This window comes from Budorcas taxicolor, chromosome 21 (genome assembly GCF_023091745.1).
Source record: "Budorcas taxicolor isolate Tak-1 chromosome 21, Takin1.1, whole genome shotgun sequence".
Lineage (NCBI taxonomy): Eukaryota > Metazoa > Chordata > Mammalia > Artiodactyla > Bovidae > Budorcas > Budorcas taxicolor.
In genome coordinates, this window is record NC_068930.1 from 27,292,705 (window position 1) to 27,310,802 (window position 18,098).

An 18,098-nucleotide genomic window follows, 5' to 3' on the forward strand; every position below is an offset into this window, starting at 1 on the left:
GATTGTCTTGGGTGAAGTGCATGATAGAGCTGCCCTTGTGATATTTGAGGCTATACTATTGGTGGTTTTGCAGGTGAATGGAAAGCCCAAGAATATGGTAATTTGCGGTCTTGCTAAAACTGAAATGTGCTCTGTGAGGCAGATGTTTGAGGAGGAGCAGCTTCCTTGGCTCATGGGAAGCCTCACTCATCATCCAGCTCTCCGGTGCCTTTGCTTGTCACAGTGAACCTTCAGGATATGAAAACATGGCCAGCTGTACCCTTGTAGTACCTGTGAACTTGGGGATTGTGAAGGTCTTGACACAGATCCCTCAGAAATGCTAACATTCTCTTGTACCGTGATTCTTGCCACCGGCTCTTATTTTATTTGTGCAAGTAAAGTTAGATTTTGTGTGCGCGCTCAGTCGCTCAGTCGTTTCCAGCTCTTTGCCGTCCGTGACTGTAGCCCACCAGGCTCCTCCGTCCATGGGGTTTCCCAGGCAAGAATACTGGAGTGGGTGGCCATTCCCTTCTCCACGGGCTCTTCCTGACCCTGAGATCGAACCCACGTCTCCTGTGTCTCCTGCATTGCAGGCACATGCTTTTCCACCTGGGAAGACCAGGTGGAAATGAAACTAAACAGGATGGTAACCCCCAAGCGGACACCATGAAGGTTGAAAGCCACTCTTCTTTGCCTTGGCAATGAGAGGTCATTTGGCATTTTTCAAGAACGCTTGGCCACCTGCCTCTGGAGTTCCTGCCCTAAGCCTGGCCTTGGTGAAGCCATGAGCCACCTCAGCCCAGCATTACTTTGGTCCTATTTGTTGAACTTTCCAACCTGTTGGAACAAGTCAGAGGATTTATATATCTGCAAAACTATGTTCTACTTACAATAATTTATTAAAAGGTACATTGAGGTCTTGCATCTTTTGAGTCAAGTCAAACCAAGTCTCCTGAGCACCTTTTATCTGCCATGGTGATGTCAAGGAAAGATTATGTTCAATGTTAACAAGACATCAATCCTGGAGGAAACAATTTGAAATTCCCATGTCCATTAGACCCCAGTGCTGAGAAGCACATTCTGTTTCTCCTTTTAAATATTTTATCAGATTTTTTTCTTTTTTACACTTTATGAAAAATGAGAAGTGGTATAACAGTTTTCCCTTGTTGTTTGCTTTCCCTTAAAAATACACATTTCCTTGAAATTATCCCCAAACCATAGGCCATTTGGTTTAGTTTTGTCTTGGGTTGCCATATTGATTCAAAAATGAAGTATTTAGAGAGTGTTTTGAGAGGCATCAGATGCATGTATTCCTTATTGGGTTGCAGTAAAGATCGTCCCTCCGGCCCTGTGCCCTTTAGAGATGGATTTAAACTCTGAGGCAAACATGCTATCTAACCCAGGTGCTTTGTCGTGACCTTCATTCATAATCTGTGATAAGCTATTACAAAGTACTCCATTAGGGAGCCCTGAATCAATTTCTCTCTCCTTGGTGGTTGACCCAAGAGACCTCAGTTTTCCTTCTAGTATCAATCAAAATCAGAAATAATCCCGTCCTTATAAAAGCTCAGTCATTTGTCCATTTGTTGACAGGGACAGTATTCTGCTTGTCTCAAATGAGTTAACCCCTTCCCATGCTATCCTGGGAGAAGGCTAGTTTGTAACTCAGGGCTCACAGAGGCATGAATTTCAGGGTTCCCCCTAAAGTTTCCTTTAGCAGGTAAAGGTGGGGTGGCTCCATTCAGCTCTGAGGAGCAGGGTCTACTCCCTCATTTTGGGACCTGGGCTCACATCTCTATGGAAATCGACTATTGAGATGGGAAGAGATCAAAATAAAGAAAGGGTGAAGGCCTTTGCAGGCTTCCTTGGTACGAGATTCCTTCTCTTTCTCTTCCCACCTTTCCTTGTGCTGTTTTTAACCACAGTGGTCCTTACCCATCTGTGCTGTGGTTGCTGATTCTCGAGATAATGACAGTGCTAAGGAGACCGGTGGTGGTGGTGGCGATGACAGTGACGAGAGCTACCATTTACGGAGTGACTCATGAGAGGGAGGCTGCTCTTAACTTTGCCCCTCTCAGGTTTACAGTCGAGAAGACTCACAAGTTATTGTGGAAGCTCCGGAAGACTGCCTTCATCCTCTGCTTGTGGCAACCGCAAGAAAGGGACCCAGAAAGGGACAGCCTTGTCTTTTTCCACAACAGTGTCTGGTCACATCCAGGTGGTCTGGCAGTCTTTTTGAGGAGGAAAGGTCTGGAAAATGTTCTCCAGTTCCCCTTGATTCTCTAGCCAACGGGCCATTTGTAGGGGTTTCCAGGTGAGGTTGCCTATCTGTCTTCTCCATCTACATTCTCCCCAGTGAGAGGTAGGGGGGCAGGCATACAAGGACGACAAACGAGCCCACTGCCTGGAGGACAGGACCATCTGGAAAATCATGTGGGCGGCTTGGGCCTGTGCCCACGTTGGGCTCCAGCTGCTTCCCCCAGGCCTGGTCTAGCCTGTAGAGCCACCCTCGGGGAGTGGTTGGGCCGAGCAGAAAAGTCGCTTCACAAACCCACTCTCTTCAAGAAAACAGACCTCCTGGGCCAAGACCCTCTTGCCTTTCCAGTACAGGGTCCGTTTGCCCTGATCTCATCAATCAAACAGGCCTCCTCCTCCTCTGGTGTAGAAAGAAGGAAGGGGTGGTGAGAAGGACCTGAGTGGTTCACACCAACACTCCTAAGGGAAAGCGGCCTCTGTTTTCCTGCCTATTTGGGGCAGAGTTGGGAATGCGAGAAGAGTCCCCTTTGGCCCCCCACTGTTGTCCCTGAGGGACTTGTCAGTAAGAGTGGGACTTGAGACATCGAGCATTACTTCATCTCTGGCTGGGGGCCGAGTAGCTTCCTTATTCTACACGCAGGTGCAAGCAGGAGTCATTTGGGGCCTTGAGCTTTCCAGGAGCCCAGAGGGGCAGGTCTAGGATGGTTCCTTCGCTGGGTCAGGCTGGGACTGCCAGTGCCCTCAGAGGCACCCAGAGCAGCACCCCCTAGGAGAGGGGCCCTTGGGCCCAATGGGCTCTGAGGTGGGGGTACAGGGTATTCAGAAGTTGGTTCCCAGTCTCCATTGCCTTTTTTTTCCCCAATTATTGTAATGTTTTTGGCTGCGCCGGGTCTTAGTTATGGTGCTCAGAATGTTTAGTGGAGGCACGTGAACTCTTAGTCGTGGCACGTGGGGTCTAGTTCCCTGGCGAGGGATGGCACCCAGGCCCCTGCGTTGGGAGTGGGGAGTCTTAGCCACTGGACCACCAGGGAAGTCCCCCCACTGCTGCTGAATCACCTGGAGACCTGTTAACATGCTCCTCTTCTGTCTTTGCAGAGAAGCTTATTCCTCATGACTTGACATAACGGAATGTAGGTCTTTGACTTCGGCAAGAGCCAGAAATACCACACAAAGATGCCATTTCCCCAGCTCCATGAAGGCAGGCATCTGCAGGATTCTGTATGCTCTCTTGATACAAACGCCCAGCCTGGGAACCCTTCCTCCCCTGTCTATGGGCTTCCAGGACAAGTGGACTGACTAGAGTCCAGATTCCTGGGTGCTTTTCATTGATCTAGAGTGGAGTTTCCCAAAATTTATTCCACAGGATGTAGTTTGTGTTTTGTCAATAATGTCTCCACAGTCAAATAAGTTTGGGAAACCCTGGGTTAACCAAAACTAAACAGGTTTTCTTTATCACAAGGCTGTTCAGATTATATGAATATATGAAAAATTAATCTCTAAGAGAGTCCTAAGAGAGAATACACAAGGCAGTTTCTCAAAGTTATTTGATCATAGAACTCTTCCACACCACTATTATTACTATTGAACGAATGAGTGTGTGCTCAGTCGTGTCCCACTTTTTGCAACCCTTGTACTGTAGCCTGCCAGGCTCCTCTATCCATGGGATTTTCCAGGCAAGAATACTGAAGTGGGTTGCCGTTTCCTCCTCCAGGGGATCTTCCTGACCCAGGAATCGAACCTGAGTCGCTCAAGTCTCCTGTGTCTCCTGTATGGCAGGCGATTTCTTTACCTGCTGAGCCATTAGGGAATTTATAACTATTATTTTATAGACATATCAAGGGACTTGTGATATGTGGAAGAAGACATCTAGGAAGTATTGCATTAGTAGAAAGACACATCCAACAAAGAGTGAAAGACCTGTTATGTGGTTTTGGTTTTGCTTCTGCTTAGTCACATGCCCCTAGAAAATGACTTTTGGGACCTCCCTGGTGGTCCAATGGTTAAGACTTTACCTTCCAATGCAGATGGTGCGGGTTCAATCCCTGGTCAGGGAACTAGGAACCTGCATGCCTTGTGGCTACAAAAAAAAAAAAAAAAAAAAAAACCATAAAACCAAAGCAATATTTTAACAAATTCAATAAAGATTTTAAACATGGTTCACATTAGAAAAAAATACACTCTTTTTAAGAGTTGGGCTTCTCTGGTGGCTCAGTGGTAAAGAATCCACCTGTCAATGCAGGAGACATGGGTTCAACCCCTGATCCGTGAAGATCTCACATGTCGTGGAGCAGCTGAGCCCATGCTCCACAACAAGAGAAACCACCACAATGAGAAGGCTGTGCATCGCAACTAGAGAGTAGCCCTTACTTGCCACAACTAGAGAAGAGCCTGTGCCGCAATGAAGACCCAGCATAGCCAAAAGTAAATTAATAAAAATTTTAAAATATGTATGTATCTATATGAATTAACCTTACTAAAGACCGAGGAGTGTGGTGCAGTTGTTAACCAGCCACAGCTCTTGCACTGTGAGGAGCCTGAAGCAGATTCTGCTGTGATCCTGTTAGGCCATGGTGCTGGACTTATTTAAAAGCGTGTGTAAAAGCCAAAGACGTGAACCTTAAATCCTTAGAATTTCGCAGGGGCCAGGCTGTCTTTGTTTTGTTTATTGGGTTTTTGGAAATTTCAGGCTTAGGCTTGTTGCTTTTCCAGCCACAGAGTGTGGTTATGTAAATGTGATATGATGGGATTTCATTGTGCAGATGCGGATCACAGAATGACCCAAACGGAAGTCCATGTAGATCTTAAACACAGTGAGCCTGTGTTTAAAATGGTGTGCGTGGGCAAGGAGAATTAAAGTGTAGACAGATAAAGCACAGTCAATGATTGAAAATGAAAATAGCTTGGGTCTTTGAAGGCAAAGGAGCCCATGATTGGTTTTGCAGGGTTATTGTGTAGGAGGGACTAAGCAGGCAGACTTCCCCCTAAGTTACTTAGAAATGAAGTAAGGAGATGAGGTATGCACTCTGGGGAAGTTTAGGAAAGAGCGGGATTGATTTTGGTTTGTGCTTTGTCTGGTTCTGGAGTTCATGGCATTCACTCTTGGAACCCCTTCCCTCCCCATCACCTCCACCCAGTGGCCCCTCCTCTGAGGCATGTGGAAATCAGCTCCATTCATCCCTCTTTTTTGTTGCAGCCCCCCAGACATATAGGGAAGCTGGGGGCAGAGCTCTGATACCCCACTGGAGATGTCTCTTCCTAAAATATTGCATCCCCACGTCTTTGGGGCTCTCTATATAACATAACTTTTTGATTTTTTTTTTTCATCCCTGTAATTTGGTCTCAAATTTCATGAATGTCTTGGTTCATGGGAAAGAGAGATACCAGAGTCTTCCTAGTTCATTCCTTTGGGTTGTTTATTTCCGGGAAATTATTTTGTGCTGATGGCAATACATACATATAGGGGGCTGGCATATCTTTGCCCTGGGGCACGACCTGCTCCCTGGCTTCTTTTCTTGTCTGAAAACAGCTTGTGTGCTGCTCAGTTGCTTGTTGTGTCTGACTCTTTGTGACCCCATGGACTATAGCCCACCAGACTCCTCTATCCATGGGGATTCTCCAGGCAAGAATACTGGAGTGGGTTGCCATTTCCTCCTCCAGAAGATCTTCCTAACCCAGGGGTTGAACCTGCATCTCCTGTGTCTCCTGCATTGACAGGTGGATTCTTTACCACTGCGCCACCTGGGAAGCCTGAAAACAGCTTAATTTACTTACTTTCTTGATGTGACTTAGTTCAAAATTGCCGATAGAGACACTTCACTAAGGAAGCAAATTCATTTACTAAATGTTGGCTTGAGTTGTCATTGGAAAAGCTTTATCTCTACTTTTTCAGATCCATGAGCTTTATAGCATACACATCTCCCGGGAATATCATCTAATTGGAAAAACAGACTTTTTTTATTGAGTTAAAGCAACTTCATAATCAAAACTAATTTGAACATGTTTCTCTAGCATGTCTAGCTCTCTACCATGACCTGTGTGATTATTACTTTGTGATGAAATGAAACAAAATCGACCAGAGCCCAGGCAGACAGGGTTGTTGTTGGTGGTGGGGTGGGGGTCTTCCCTGAAAAGCCGGGTCTGGGTCACTAGTCTCCTCTGTCTGAACATGACCCAGGCGCTGGCCTCCACGGAGTCATTTTCCACTTGTGCCGCAGGTAGAACAAGTCAGCCAGCTGGCTGTGTTTGTCGAGGCCGCTTTAGATTATCACAGACAGTCCGCAGAGATTCTGCAGGAGCTGCAGAGCAAGCTACAGATGAGGTAAGTGCCTCCCCATTGACTGCCAGACGAGGGCTGCAGAGTTGAAGTCAGAAATCCATCTCTCTATCTTTCTCCCCAGTTCCCCCTTCCCACTGCCCCTTCCTGTGTTGCATTTTCTTCCACTGGTTTTCATGGTTGGGTGTGGATTGTGCTGAGATAATAACCGTATGACTTTGTCCAATAGGACAGAACCTGGAAAGGAGGTCTGGCAGCTTTTCTCCTTTCTCGTTTTGCTCAAGTCCCTTATTTCATGACCTGTGTTTAGGGCAACCCAGGTTGCACACTTACCTTGGAGTTCAGCCCTTTCAGAGCGGTCCTGTCTTCATTGCTGACATGATGAGAGTTGAGCTGAAGGTGGGATGGTATAGGGCCACTCCCCAACATCTAGGGATGTGGGGAGGAGTGAGATGGTCTTCAGACAACGTGTATTATTAATAGTTTCAGGTATAGCAGAGTGAATCAGTTATACATATACATACATCCCTGGGTTGGGAAGATTCCCCGGAGAAAGGAATGGCTACCCACTCCGGTATTGCCTGGAGAATCCCATGGACAGAGGAGCCTGGCAGGCTACAGTCCATGGGGTTGCAAAGAGTTGGGTACAACTGAGCCACGAACACTTTTCACTCGTTTTTTAGACTGTTTTCTTGTGTGGGCCATTACGGAGCATTGAGTAGAGTCCTGTGCTATACAGCAGGTTCTTGTGTGCCTGCTCACTCAGTCAAATCTGACTCTTTGTGACCCCATGGAGTGTAGCCTGCCAGGCTCCTCTGTCCATGGGATTTTCTCAGCAAGAATACTGGAGTTGGTTGCCATTTCCTACTCCAAGGGATCTTCCTGACCTAGGGGTCAAACTGCATCTCCTGCATCGGCAGGCGGATTCTTTACCACTGACCCACTGGGGAAGCCCACCAGATAGTATGTAATTATCTCGAACAAGATGTATTTTTACTTCCCCAGCAGAAATATCAGGGCATGTTTATAATATTGACTCTGATACTGAATGAGCCAAAAATGCCCCCAAATGGTCAAAGAAAGATTGCCATGTTCCTTATGACTTTACTGATGAGCGTGTTGTCTGGTTTTCTGAAAATCAGTGATGTCATGCTTAGTAACCCTATTAATTGAAATACTGGGTTGAAATACCACCCCCTTTTTTGACCAAATTTGAGAACAGATAATTGTTTTACATGGGATTATCAAAATGAGTAAATTTGGAGGGATTTTGGCTGAAATCAATGCAGCAATTATAAAAGGAAGACACAAGATGTGTCCAGTCTCTGAATCATCCACTTTCGAAGGCAGGTAGTTCATCTCCTGCTCACATGTGTGTCTTTTCCTAATTCTATCTTTATAAGAGGAAAAAGAGAAGGAAGTGAACATTGTTGAGTGCCCAGTTCATCCCTGGTACTTGCTAGATGCCTCAGAGACTTTATGAGAGAAAATACTTTACAGATACAGACATACCTTGGAGATACTGAGAATTTGGCTCCAGAGTATCACAATAAAGTGAATGTTTCAGTAAAGTGAGTCACATGAATATTCTGGCTTTCCAGTGCATATAAAAGTTATGTTTATGCTAAACTGTAGTCTTTTAAGTGTGAAATAGCATTATGTCTAAGGAAAAAAAAACAACCCACTCTGTATTGGGTTGGCCAAAATGTTTGTTTTGGGGTTTTTCTGTAACACCTTATGGAAGACACCCAAATGAATGTTTTGGCTAACCCAATATATACTCTAATTTAAAAATATTTATTGTTAAAAATGCTAACCATCACCTGAGCCTTCAGCAAGTCCTAATCTTTTCTGCTGGTGAAGCATCTTGCCTTCATGTTGATGGCTGTTCAATAATCAGGGTGGTTGTTGCTGAAGGTTGGGGCGGCTGTGACAATTTCATAAAGTAAGACAACGAAGTTTGCAGCATCAGTTGACTCTGCCTTTTACAGACGAATTCCCTGTAGCAGGTAGTGCTGTTGGGTAGCATTTTACCCGCAGTAGAACCTCTTTCATAATTGAAGTCAACCCTCTCAAACTCTGCTGCTGCTTTGTCAACTAAGTCATGTCATATTCTAAATCTCTGTTGCCATTCCAACAATCTTCACAGCATCTTCACCCGGAATAGATTCCATCTCAAGAAGCCACTTTCTTTTCTCATCTATAGGAAGCATCTCCTCATCCATTCAAGTTTTATCAGAGAATTGCAGCAATTCAGTCACGTCTTCAGGCTCCACTTCTAGTTCTCTTAATCTTTCCACCACATCTGCAGTGACCTCCTTCACCGAAGTCTTGAACCCCCCAAAGTCATCCGTGAGCTGCATCCACACCCCTACAACTCTCCCCATAGCAGCAATAAGGCTGTTTGGCTTTCTTATCATTTGTGTGTTCACTGGAGGAGCACTTTTCATTTCCTGAAAGAATTTTTCCTTTGCATCCACAACTTGGCTGTGTGGTACAAGAAGCCTAGGTTTTGACTTCTCCTGGCTTTTAATGTGCCTTCCTTACGAAGCTTAATCATTTCTAGCTTTTGATTTAAACTGAGTGGTATGAGACTTTCACTTGAAGACTTAGAGGCCACTATAGGGTAATCAATTGGCCTAATTTCAATATTGTTGTGTCTCAGGGAATAGGGAGGCCCAAGGAGAAGGAGAGAGATGGGGGAACAGCTGGAGGTGGTAGGTAGAACAGTCAGAACACACATTTATCAATTAAGCTTGCCAGCTCACATGCCACTGTTTCTGGGGCCCATATTAATTACAACAGTAAACATCAAAGATCCCTAATCACAGATCACCACGAAAGATAGGATAACTAAGAAAAAGTTTGAAATATTTGGGGAATTATCAAATGGGATACAGAGATGCAAAGTGAGAAAATGCTCTTGGAAAAATGGCACCCAGAGACTTGCTGTACAAGAGTTGCCGCAAACCTTCAGTTGTTTCTTTCTTTCTTTTTTTTTTTTTTTTAAAAGCAGATATCTGCAAAGTGCAATAAAATGAGGTATGTCTGCATATAGCCAAAAAACTACATTTGGGATATCAAAGCCATCACTTTGGGCTACTCAAGGGTCAATGTGTAAAAACCAACCCCTTCATGACCATCACCTTAGGACCTAAATGTGTAGGTCCACAAGGCAGAACAAATGTAGGTTTGGAGGCTTTGAATTTTTCATCAGATGTCTGACTCATCTTAAAATGTGTATCACAGGATATCGGCTGCATCCAACATCCCCAAGCGAGAATACAAGCCACGGCCCATAAAAAGGAGTCCCAGCGAGCTCAATGGGGTGTCCACCGCCTCCTCAGCAAAGACAACAGGTGAGCTGACCGTTCTGTGGGTACCGCACGCCCTTCTGCAAGGCTCTCCTGAAAGTGCTTGCTCATTGCTCATTGCTGAATTCTGTGTGGCTACACTGAGGTCCTGAATTTCTCTCTTAGGTTATTTGGTAAATTGCTTTTCCCCCTTAGTAATGCACCCTTTCCTGCTTCCTTGTATTGAGCACTTACATCAAGGATGAATTCCACCACGTTCAGTTCAGTTCAATTGCTCAGTCGTGTCCGACTCCATGAACTGTAGCACGCCAGGCCTCCCTGTCCATCACCAGCTCCCGGAGTTTACCCAAACTCAGGTCCATTGAGTCAGTGATGCCATCCAACCATCTCATCCTTTGTTGACCCCCTCTCCTCCTGCCCTCAATCTTTCCCAGTCTTTTCAAATGACTCAGCTCTTTGCATCAGGTGGCCAAAGTATTGGAGTTTCAGCTTCAACATCAGTCCTTCCAATGAACACCCAGGACTGATCTCCTATAGAATGAACTGATTGGATCTCCTTGCAGTCCAAGGGACTCTCAAGAGTCTTCTGCAACACCACAGTTCAAAAGCATCAATTCTTCAGTGCTCAGCTTTCTTTATAGTCCAGCTCTCACATCCATACATGACCACAGGAAAAACCATAGCCTTGACTAGACGGACCTTTGTTGGCAAAGTAATGTCTCTGCTTTCTAATATGCTGTCTAGGTTGGTCATAACTTTCCTTCCAAGGAGTAAGCGTCTTTTAATTTCATGGCTACAGTTACCATCTGTAGTGATTTTGGAGCCCCCCAAAATAAAGTCTGACACTGTTTCCACTGTTTCCCCATCTATTTCCCATGAAGTGATGGGACCAGATGACATGATCTTCGTTTTCTGAATGTTGAGCTTTAAGCCAAATTTTTCACTCTCCACTTTCACTTTCATCAAGAGGCTCTTTAGGTCTTCTTCACTTTCTGCCATAAGGGTGGTGTCATCTGCATATCTGAGGTTATTGATATTTCTCCTGGCAATCTTGATTCCAGCTTGTGCTTCTTCCAGCCCAGTGTTTCTCATGATGTACTCTGCATATAAGTTAAATAAGCAGGGTGACAATATACAGCCTTGACGGACTCCTTTTCCTATTTGGAACCAGTCTGTTGTTCCATGTCCAGTTCTAACTGTTGCTTCCTGACCTGCATACAGGTTTCTCAAGAGGCGAGTCAGGTGGTCTGGTATTCCCATCTCTCTCAGAATTTTCCACAGTTTGTTGTGATCCACACAGTCAAAGGCTTTGGCATAGTCAATAAAGCAGAAATAGATGCTTTTCTGGAACTCTCTTGCTTTTTCCATGATCCAGCGGATGTTGGCAATTTGATCTCTGGTTCCTCTGCCTTTTCTAAAACCAGCTTGAACATCTGGAAGTTCATGGTTCATGTACTGCTGAAGCCTGGCTTGGAGAATTTTGAGCATTTCTTTACTAGCATGTGAGATGAGTGCAATTGTGCGGTAGTTTGAGCATTCTTTGGCATTGCCTTTCTTTGGGATTGGAATGAAAACGGACCTTTTCCAGTCCTGTGGCCACTGCTGAATTTTCCAAATTTGCTGGCATATTGAGTGAAGCACTTTCACAGCATCATCTTTCAGGATTTGAAACAGCTCAACTGGAATTCCATCACCTCCGCTAGCTTTGTTTGTAGTGTTGCTTCCTAAGGCCCACTTGACTTCACATTCCAGGATGTCTGGCCCACGGTTAGTGATCACACAGTCGGCCATGAAGATCATTTTTTGTACAGTTCTTTTGTGTATTCTTGCCACCTCTTCTTAATATCTTCTGCTTCTGTTAGGTCCATACCATTTCTGTCCTTTATTGAGTCCATCTTTGCATGAAATGTTCCCTTTGTATCTCTAATTTACTTGAAGAGATCTCTAGCCTTTCCCATTCTATTGTTTTCCTCTATTTCTTTGCATTGATTGCTGAAGAAGGCTTTCTTTTTTCTCCTTGCTATTCTTTGGAACTCTGCATTCAAATGGGTATGTTTTTCCTTTTCTCCTTTGCTTTTTGCTTCTCTTCTGTTCACAGCTATTTGTAAGGGCTTCTCAGACAGCCATTTTGCTTTTTAGCATTTCTTTTTCTTGGGGATGGTCTTGATCCCTGTCTCCTGTATAATGTCATGAACCTCTGTCCATAGTTAATCAGGCACTGTCTATCATATCTATATCTACTGCCTTCTCGTGTGTCAAACCTTGGCCATAGAACCATCATGGTGCATTACCCTCTATATTTAAATTTTTAACTCTTGTAAAATATTTTCCTAATTTAAGAAAAAATTTGAATCAGCAGTGGCTGAGCACCTGCTATGTGGTAGGCACCATCATAAGTGTTGCATCATTATTTTTTAATTAGACAAATGGCACAAATATATGCCTAAAGAAAATGGTTGAACTGAGAAAAATAACATTCAAGTGGTGTAAGTCATACTTTAGCTCCTTGTGATCACTCACTCTACCCCAGGCCCCTTCCTAGATGTTGCCAGTGTTAAAAATTTGGTATGAACACTGTCATATCTATTGATGTGCATAGATATACTGTATACTTACTGCTTTAAACCCTTCACTGTTTTTCAAATACAAGATCTTGTACTAGAGGTATTGTGCTACGCTTAGCTTTTGTAAATGTACCATTGTTTCTTGGAGTTATTCCCACATCATGCATATGGATCTATCCCACTATTAAAAAAAAAAATTTATTGCAGTATAGTCAGTTTAAAATGTGTTAGTTTTAGGTGTACAGCAAAGTGAATCAGTTATACATGTGCATGCATTCACTCTTTTTTAGATTCTTTTCCCATATAGGTCATTACAGATTGTTGAGTCGAGTTCCCTGTGCTATACAATAGGTCCTTGTTAGTTATCTATTTTATATGTAGTAGTGTGTATATGTCAATGCCAATCTCCCAGTTGAGCCCTCCTTCCCTTTCTTCCCTGGTAACCACAACTTTGTTTTCTAGATCTGTGATTCTACTTCTATTTTGTAAATAAGTTCATTTCTACCATATTTTTATTACTTATATCACATGTATATATATGTCTGACTGTCTTTCTCTGTCTGACTTACTTCACTGAGTATGACAATCTAGGTCCATCCATGTTGCTGCAAATGCCATTATTTTGTTCTTTTTATGGCTGAGTCATATTCCATGTTGTATGTGTTATCCTATTATTTTTTAGTGGCTTCATAGTTTTCCATTATAGACACCATTTCCCCTATTAATAGACATTAAGGTTGCTTCCAGTTATTTTCTAAAAGGAATGTCCTTTATCTGCCTCTACATGCTGATGGGCAAGTCCTTCTTGGAAATGAAATTGCTGAGTTAGAGTGAATGCATTTAAGAGACCATTGATACTGCCAAATTACCTGCTGAAACAGGTACACTACTATTAATATAGCAATACCTGCTTCCCCTTGCCTGTGTCATTAGACTTCAATTTTTGCCAAGTACTAATGGATAAACAATTCTTTGCTCTGTGTGCAACTTCTCATTTGAGATTCCATGTCAGTTTGCCTGGGGTGCTGTGTCTGTTACTGCTGCCCACTTCCCATGGTTTTGAGGGATTACAGATGCTTTGCTGAGTGAGGTGCAGTGGTTTCTGGTTTTCTGGCTGGCTGCCTCCCTCATGGCACTGTTTCAGGTCCCTGCACTCAGTACTCCTCCTGGAGGCAGATGCCTGGTCTCCCAGGTACTTGGTACAAGGCCAGGGTGGGAGGAGTCATCAGGCCACTCTTTTCCCAGAATGCCAACTAGTCCTCCAGCTCCCAAATCTACTTACTCTGAGTTTGGGGCACCCTCCAAACCCACTTTTGTTGCATCTCTTTTTGGGGACCATTTTGAGCTTCATTTTCTCCAGCTGCTTGATTTCTATCTTTCAGATATTCCTTATAGTTTTCATAATTTATGGTCCTTCTTGTTTTCCAACATTATTTGGAATTTAAGACACACCTATTTTATTTTTTAATTTTTAAAACTGATTTTATTGAAGTATAGTTGCTTTTCAATGTTGTATTAGTTTCTATGGTATAGCAAAGTGAATTAGCCATACATATACATATAACCCCTCCCTTTTGAACTTTCTTCCTGTTCAGGTCACCACAGTGAATTAGAGTTCCTTTTGCTATACAGTATGTTCTCATTAGTTGTCTATTTTATACATAGTATCAATAGTGTATATGTATCAATCCCTATCTCCTAATTCTTCCGACCCCACTTCTTCCCCCTTGGAAGACATACCTATTTTATAATCGTTAGTGATTGCTGGGATTCCCTGGTGGCTCAGTGGTAAAGAACCACCTGCCAATGCAGGAGACATGGGTTTGATCCCTGGGTTTGGAAGACCCCCCGGAGAAGGAAATGACAACCCACTACAGTATTATTGCCTGGAGAATCCCCATGGACTGAAGAGCCTAGAGGGCCACAGTCCATGGGGTCACAGAGCGTGAGACATGACTTAGTGACTGAGCATGCACACACTTGTCCAAAGAAATGATGGATTCTGCGGGACCCCCTACTGAGTCAGTGAAAGAAGATTAGACCCTGGTTCTACTCCCTGGAAGGGGTGAGAAGCCTAGCTCTTGTCCTTTATCCTGCAGGTCCCCAGATTTGTCTTCTCAGACGTCTTTCATAGCTTCCACATCTTCACATCTGAAGTAGCCTTTGGAAAGCCGCTTCCTTGGACAATTGTGCTTTGCTGCTTAGGTGTCTTGAGGGTTCTTCTGCAGATGTTTTCAGGTTAGAGCAGCACTTCCTTTTCCCAATTCAAGGCCTCCAAAAGTGTAATAGCTTCTGATCTGGGTCTCCCAAGCACTCCCACATGCCAGTAATCACATCCAAGTTTCTTTCTTAGATAGCTCTTAAGACTGCCTTCTTTCCTTTCTTGCCTAACCTTTCCTTTCTTTTTCTAAATATTTCTATATTTGGCTCTCTTGGGTCTTAGCTGTGGCACGTGGAATCTTCTTTGCATCATGCAGGCTCTTCATTGTGGCCCATAGACTCTCTAGTTGAGGTGTGTGGGCTTAGTTGTCCTGCAGCATGTGGGATCTTAGTTCCCTGACCAGGGAGCGAACCTGTGTCCTCTGTGTTGCAAGGCAGATTCTTAACCGCTGGACCATGAGGGAAGTCCCAGCTAACCTTTCTTAACTTATGGAGGCTACCTTGAGGCCATCTGGAATAGCAGATGGGTGGGAAGGCAATACCTTTAGATAAATCTTTGCTGTGGAATGAGGTCCATTCATTCAGTTTACAGAAGTCTCTGAGAATGACTTGGAGCACAACCTACCCATTGTCCGTTCTTTGGTGGTACAGAAGCTTTTCTAATGCTCCGGGACCCAATCTCTGATTCTTGTCTCTTCCCTTTTTGCTTGCAAACCGGGCAATTCTTCCCTTTCTTACAATAAGTAGCTAGATGTACCAAGGAGCAGTTACCATCCAGTCACATTCTGTTTTCCCCAATTTCTTCCTTTAGGCTCCTGATATGTGGCATGCTTTGAAAGTTATCACAGGCAAAAGTTTTACCAAATATTTGTCCACACCCTAACTAGGATCACCGACTTTCATGCCATTTATATCTGTTTCTTCTTCATTACGGCTTGGCCACTAATTTTAGCTTTTATCATGACAACATCCCACTTCTGGTACCAGTTTTTGCATGAGTTAGGGTAAGAATAGTTACTGTTGTACAGAGACTCAAGAAAGCAATGGTTCAAATGAGATAGAAATTAAGAATGGAAGTCCAGGTCTAGAGGTTTCCTTTTAGGGAAGTAAACCAAAGATGGTTGATGTTACTTCCACTCCCATCCCCCTGGGATGGACCTAGTCACAGGACCACAACTAGCTGCAGAGGTTGGGGGAGTGGGTTTAGCTGGAGAGCCACATCCCACCACTATATCACCGTGAAGAGGAGAGAGAGAGTGTTGGTGGCCAGCTTGCAATTTCTACCACACACATCTATCTACTACACATATGTTGTGGAAGAGCACATCAGACCCTACACAATTCATTTCCATTAGAACGTGGTACCACATGCAGGGTGGTATGGGAACGTGCATTAAGGATAACCTAGGAGTTGGCAAGCTTTTTTTGTAGAGGGACAGGTCATAAAAGGTTTACGCTTTGTCAGTTATTTGGTCTTGGTTGCAACCTCTCAACTCTGTCCTGACGTGAAAGCAGCCCCAGACCGTATGGAAATGGATGAGCATGGCTGTATTCCATTCAAATGTCACTTGGCCCACAGGCCAGAGTTTGCCACCCTGGGGTGACTCGTTGGGAAATCAACTCAACAATATCAATCAAAATTAATAAAAATGTTTGCATACTCTCAGTGGCTTCATTCCTGGAAATGTACCCTAGAGAAATAATTTAACCAAAAGCATATTCCTGTACCTATTACAGCACTATACAGAGGAAGAACAAGTTATAATTGGGAACAGACTAATGACCAATATTTATTTATATATATTTGTCAACATTAGGATAATGGTTAAGTAGATGATGGTATATCAAGTGGGATATTGTGCAGCTTTTCAAACTCACTGACATGGAAATTATGTCGAAACATTCGAATGTTTGTGGTTTGATATGAAGTTGAAAAGAAAGACATAGAGTTATCAGTGTACTATGATTCAGTTCAGTTTAGTTCAGTTGCTCAGTCATGTTCGACTCTTTGTGACCCCATGAATCACAGCACACCAGGCCTCCCTGTCCATCACCAACTCCTGGAGTTCACTCAGACTCACGTCCATCGAGTCAGTGATGCCATCCAGCCATCTCATCCTCTGTCGTCCCCTTTTCCTCCTGCCCCCAATCCCTCCCAGCATCAGAGTCTTTTCCAATGAGTCAACTCTTCGCATGAGGTGGCAAAAGTACTGGAGCTTCAGCTTTAGCATCATTCCTTCCAAAGAAATCCCAGGGTTGATCTTCAGAATGGATTGGTTGGATCTCCTTGCAGTCCAGGGGACTCTCAAGAGTCTTCTCTAACACCACAGTTCAAAAGCATCAATTCTTCGGTGCTCAGCCTTCTTCACAGTCCCAACTCTCACATCCATACATGACCACAGGAAAAACCATAGCCTTGACTAGATGGACCTTAGTCAGCAAAGTAGTGTCTCTGCTTTTGAATATACTATCTAGGTTGTTCATAACTTTTCTTCCAAGGAGTAAGTGTCTTTTAATTTCATGGCTGCAGTCACCATCTGCAGCGATTTTGGAGCCCCCCAAAATAAAGTCTGACACTGTTTCCACTGTTTCCCCATCTATTTCCCATGAAGTGATGGGACCGGATGCCATGATCTTCGTTTTCTAAATGTTGAGCTTTCAGCCAACTTTTTCACTCTCCTCTTTGACTTTCATCAAGAGGCTTTTTAGTTCCTCTTCACTTTCTGCCATAAGGGTGGTGTCATCTGCATATCTGAGGTTATTGATATTTCTCCTGGCAATCTTGATTCCAGCTTGTGTTTCTTCCAGTCCAGTGTTTCTCATGACGTACTCTGCATATAAGTTAAATAAGCAGGGTGACAATATACAGCCTTGACGGACTCCTTTTCCTATTTGGAACCAGTCTATTGTTCCATGTTCAGTTCTAGCTGTTGCTTCCTGACCTGCATACAGATCCTTGTAAATCAATATGTGCATGTAGGCCAGGCTAAACGGTGGGATTCTGGGCAATATTTTCCTTTTTAAAGATATATTCTTTAAATTGTATTTCAATAAGTGTATTTGAATAAACAAGCATGTATTTAATAATGGGAAAGTCGATGACTTTTGAAGAATAGGTATAGTTCCTTCTTTACAGAAAACTGTGTACCCATTGTATTCCATATTCTCCCCAGCCCCAGGAAGCTTAGTGCCAGATGCAAAGTTCAAGCACAGCAATCATTATAAAATGGCCCGAGCTGGTCCATGTGCACCTCCTCCCCTTTCACGAGGGTGACCCTGCATCCTAGTTTGCTTGGGACAGTCCCAGCATATGTCTGTTGCTCCAGTATAATTTTTGAAAAAATGTCTTTATTTAGTTTTGGCTTCACTGGGTCTTTGTTGCTATGTGCAGGCTTTCTCTAGTTGCAGTTGGGGGGCTACTCTAGCTGTGGTGTGCGGGCTTCTGATTGCGGTGGCTTCTCTTATTGCAGGGCACAGACTCTGGGCACATGGACTTCAGCAGGTGTGCTGTGCAGGCTTAGTTACCTAGCAGCATGTGAGATCTTCAGGACC

General features: G+C 43.9%; 1 protein-coding gene across 1 annotated transcript in view; it reads left to right on the forward strand.

Moving 5' to 3' along the window:
- The window catches only part of SH3GL3 (SH3 domain containing GRB2 like 3, endophilin A3), a 105,100-nt gene that overhangs the window by 67,507 nt on the left and 19,495 nt on the right, over positions 1 to 18,098 (forward strand). The window contains exons 7-8 of the mRNA XM_052659767.1: positions 6,450 to 6,553; positions 9,758 to 9,867. Of these exons, the coding sequence (XP_052515727.1) occupies positions 6,450 to 6,553; positions 9,758 to 9,867 (214 nt within the window). The remainder of the gene's footprint in view (positions 1 to 6,449; positions 6,554 to 9,757; positions 9,868 to 18,098) is intronic.